General features: G+C 29.7%; 1 protein-coding gene across 1 annotated transcript; it reads right to left on the minus strand.

Moving 5' to 3' along the window:
- Positions 1 to 3,177: 3,177 nt before the first annotated feature.
- Positions 3,178 to 3,459, minus strand: LOC143548367 (uncharacterized). Its single transcript, XM_077039556.1, has one exon. The coding sequence runs from the start codon at positions 3,442 to 3,444 to the stop codon at positions 3,235 to 3,237; it is 210 nt and encodes a 69-aa protein (XP_076895671.1). The 5' UTR covers positions 3,445 to 3,459; the 3' UTR covers positions 3,178 to 3,234.
- Positions 3,460 to 4,042: the final 583 nt, after the last annotated feature.

Here is a 4,042-nt window from a genome sequence, read left to right on the forward strand (position 1 = left end):
TGGATGTTCGTAAGTTGGGTCGGGGACAACGTTTATAAGTACTGGCAAGTCAATGGTATTTCATACTCCACATGATCATGAGAGAATATAATTAACGTGTCTAATGAGTGAAACATGAATACATGATTGCTGTTAAATTTCATTAGTATATAAAATACGTTTTCATTTTCTTTTTCATAGTTCATCTCGAATTGCATGCGCATTAGTCCAGGCGTTCGTTTAAATTCACCAATTAAATAGAGGTTTTGTTGAAATTGACATTGCAGAGTCAAACATTCCATAAAGTGGCCAGATATGATCCTTGCAGAGTATATTAAGTTTTTGTTATTGCCTATGTATGCGGATAATAAGAAGTTGCTTTTTGTTTGTATACGGGTATTTTGAATGGACTGAAATTTGTCATAAGCCACTTATAATTGTTTATACTTTTATTTATTTATCTATATTTTTTTTATTTCTTTTTTGGCAAGCTCCATTTCGTGAATTTATTTTCAACTTTCTTTAAATCCATGAAAATGGGGACTCCTTTATATTTTATGGATGTGTCAAATGGCTTATACATTTAAATAGAATTAGATAATTATAATTTTGAAAACAATTTATAACATCCACCAAGATTGAAGCTATGAAACCAAAAGATAATATAAATTATGAAGACAAAATGAGGCCTGTAACATTTTGTGTTATGCGGCAATTAACTTTCTTTTGAAGACGGTTTTTTTTTTGCTTTTATTGTTTTAACTTTAGTTATGTAAACAAGATGCTTAGCACAACAATAGGTGTTGATTTCTTAACTAAGTTAGTGCTATTTTAAGATAGGCTTTTCACTATGAGCTTACCTTATTAGTTTGAGTTTATGCTAACCTCTTCAAATTCCACTAATTTTTTTTAGATTTAATATTCCTTATTTATTATTTATTCTTTCACATTTTACTAACAAGTCTTTTACATTTAAAATAATCACTCCGTCTGAAATAGTTTGACATCTAGAGAAGAATTTCCCACAGTTTGTTTTGCTATCAACAAAAGTCAAGAATTACTAGCCAGAGTTGGTTTATTCTTACACCGCCAATTGTATGTGGCGTTATCAAGAATAAAAATGGAATTAAACTACTTAATTTCGATATAGAATGTAACGTTACAAATAAAACGACAAAACAAACATTGTCCAAAGTAAATATTTAGAAGCTCATGAAGGAATTTATATTAATGTTTCTTATTATTGTATTAAGTTTTGTATGTAATTTCGTTTTTAGTAATCTTGTATACTTTAGTAAACAATTTTTTGTCTATTTATAGATTTTTGTTACTTTGCACGACTTCATATACTAATTTTATAGACATACTTATCAATCTACCACCAAACGGTACGTTGATTCGTTTCACAATATTATTATTGTTGTCTTGAGTTTTGTCTTTTCACTCCATTTTCATTACAACATAAAATTTGTGTAAAGTCATCTTTCTTGTAACAAAAAAATATGCTAAGATGTTAAAAATTGTTCTCGTAACTTTGTATTCATCTAATTTGTTTTTATTATAAAAAACATAATATATACGTAAAACATATGTTCACATACACACACACATATTTAAATATATATTATATATATATATATATATATATTCAAATATACAATCATATATGTTTATCTGATGAAATTACTAATTTCCACCCGTGTAATACACGTGTCAATGTGTATATTCCAATACTTTTTCTTTTTTCATAGCAAGTTCCCCCTGCAACGTAATACTAGTTTTAATAACATTACAAGCCGGAAAAAATAAGATAATATTATTACATATTCTACATAAGATTAGTTATACACGTCTATATTTTAATATTTAAAGTAACCAAAACAAAAAACTAAAAACCAGTATTGGTATTGATAATTAAGCAACATCAACTCGATCAACATCAACTCGATACCAATAACATGAGATGATGGTTAAGCTTGAAAAATATAGTAATTAATAAATAATAAACTACTCGAGTTTCAACCGAGCTTAAAAAACACATATGACATACCACATAGGGGCAGTAATTATTGACACAACCCGAACCTGACAGTTTTGGGTCGACTAACACGACTCGTTTAAAAGAGCGGGTCAGGTACGGGTTGACTAACACAGCCCTGTTTAAAAAACAGGGTCGGTTTGGAACTCGCTAACGTTAACGATTAAAAAAAACTTTTATAATTATATTATCTGTATTTTTTCGTTTTCCATTTTGGTTTACACATGTAACTTTCAAATTTTTCAATAATTTAAAAAAAACAAAAATATTACTTATTTACTCTGCCGACTCTAAGTTATATTAATTTTATTTTATTTATTTACTTATTTATTTTTTGAAAAGTGGGTTGATACGAGTCTTGTTTGGATCGACCCGTATTTATGTGTGTGTGGGTTAGGGTTAAAGTTTTTTACACAAATAATACTATGGCTCGGGTTAGAGTTACACATTTTAACCCGTCAACCTACACGACCTAAATGATTGGCACCCTAGATTACCACATTCAAACTTCAAACTTTAAATTAGACATCAAAACAACAAATTGGTCTTTTGAGGTTTGAACCACATGAACATGCTAAGGTGGTGTTTGCCTGGTTGGGATTTGCTTATTTGAGTCTCCTTATAAAATATTAACTTTTCAAAAAAGTTAATAACTTATTTAAGTTGCTGGGAGGAAAAAAGAATATATGGATTTTAACTTTCCACAAGACAAAATAAGATGGTTTTGATAAGTCTGAGAAATGTAACTTATTAAATTATTTGTTTGATTTGCATATTACACCCCTTAAACCTTCAAACCCAGTACACTTATTTAAAAAAAGAGTCTTCTTTTTGGTCATTTTAGTTTTCTTCGTTAGATAAGCTAATTCAAACACTTTTTTAAAAACTTTTTGCAAAAAGTCAGAAGTTAATAATTTATTTTAACAAAAAAAAAAGTCCTTTTTGCGTTATATAGACTTCCCACCGCAGACTACTATCGATTTTTGAAGATTATTCGGTGCTGCAGCGGTGGTTCAAAAGTATTTCCAAAAATCTAAAAAGGAATCTGCCAGTTCAAAAAAAAAAAAAAAAGTAGATCTACCACAACAAACGCATAATCAAACTCAAAACATAAACAACTTACAATCGATAATTTAGTTCCTAGTACAAACAGCCAGTAAGAAAACAAATTAGAATCCAGATCTGTAGGTTTGAGCATCGCTTACGGCGGAGATGTATCAGCCGGTGTAGATGTGGACGTGGACGGCTAGGATGAGGATGGAATAGATGGTGAAGAATATGAGAGTGTGGACAGCGATGGCTTTGCCGTTGGTTTTCATGCTCCCGAACTCTACTTGCCTGCCGTTGCCGGGTAGCTGGAACAGGAGTCCAGGCTGCAACAGGACGAAGAGGACTACGCCGATCACTACGGGGCCCCAATCTGCCATTTTTTTACTTTACTCTCGCTGAAATCAGAGAGATATTGAGTTTGGGTTGATGTGTTAGAGAGATGTGTGTGTGTGTGTGTTCTCACGTGTTTGTTATTCCTTCTACCGTTTTCTACACTACTCACTCTATTTAATAAAATAATAAAATAAATTAATACGCTATGTTTATAGTGGAGTTCAGTTGGCAAGGAAACGTGAATTCGATGGCAAAACCCAAATCTTTTAGATCGGGTATCGGATTTGTTATATGACCCATTTTATAGCTTTGCTAGATTTTATCCCCTGTATTATAGGGGTTATTTTACATTGTTAGTTTTTAATATTTATATATATATATTTGAATTTTAATTTTATTTATTTTAAAAAAGTTAATAATTAATTTATTTGAGTTTTGATGATAAAATAGTTTCACAAATAAATGATATGTTATAATCCGATTAAAAGATATATGGGTTTGGTGATACCAATTACCCGTTTATTTTCTTTATTATAAAATTATTTTTTAATTAAAAATAATATCTTTTTTTAAATAAAATAGGATATTAATTATTAGTATATCTCTATTTTATAGGATTTTCATTTCAAATATTTTATCAGA

Source organism: Bidens hawaiensis, unplaced genomic scaffold (assembly GCF_021521415.1).
Source record: "Bidens hawaiensis isolate Kalapana, Puna unplaced genomic scaffold, B.hawaiensis_p1.1 tig00000935_1, whole genome shotgun sequence".
Taxonomy (NCBI): Eukaryota; Viridiplantae; Streptophyta; class Magnoliopsida; order Asterales; family Asteraceae; genus Bidens; species Bidens hawaiensis.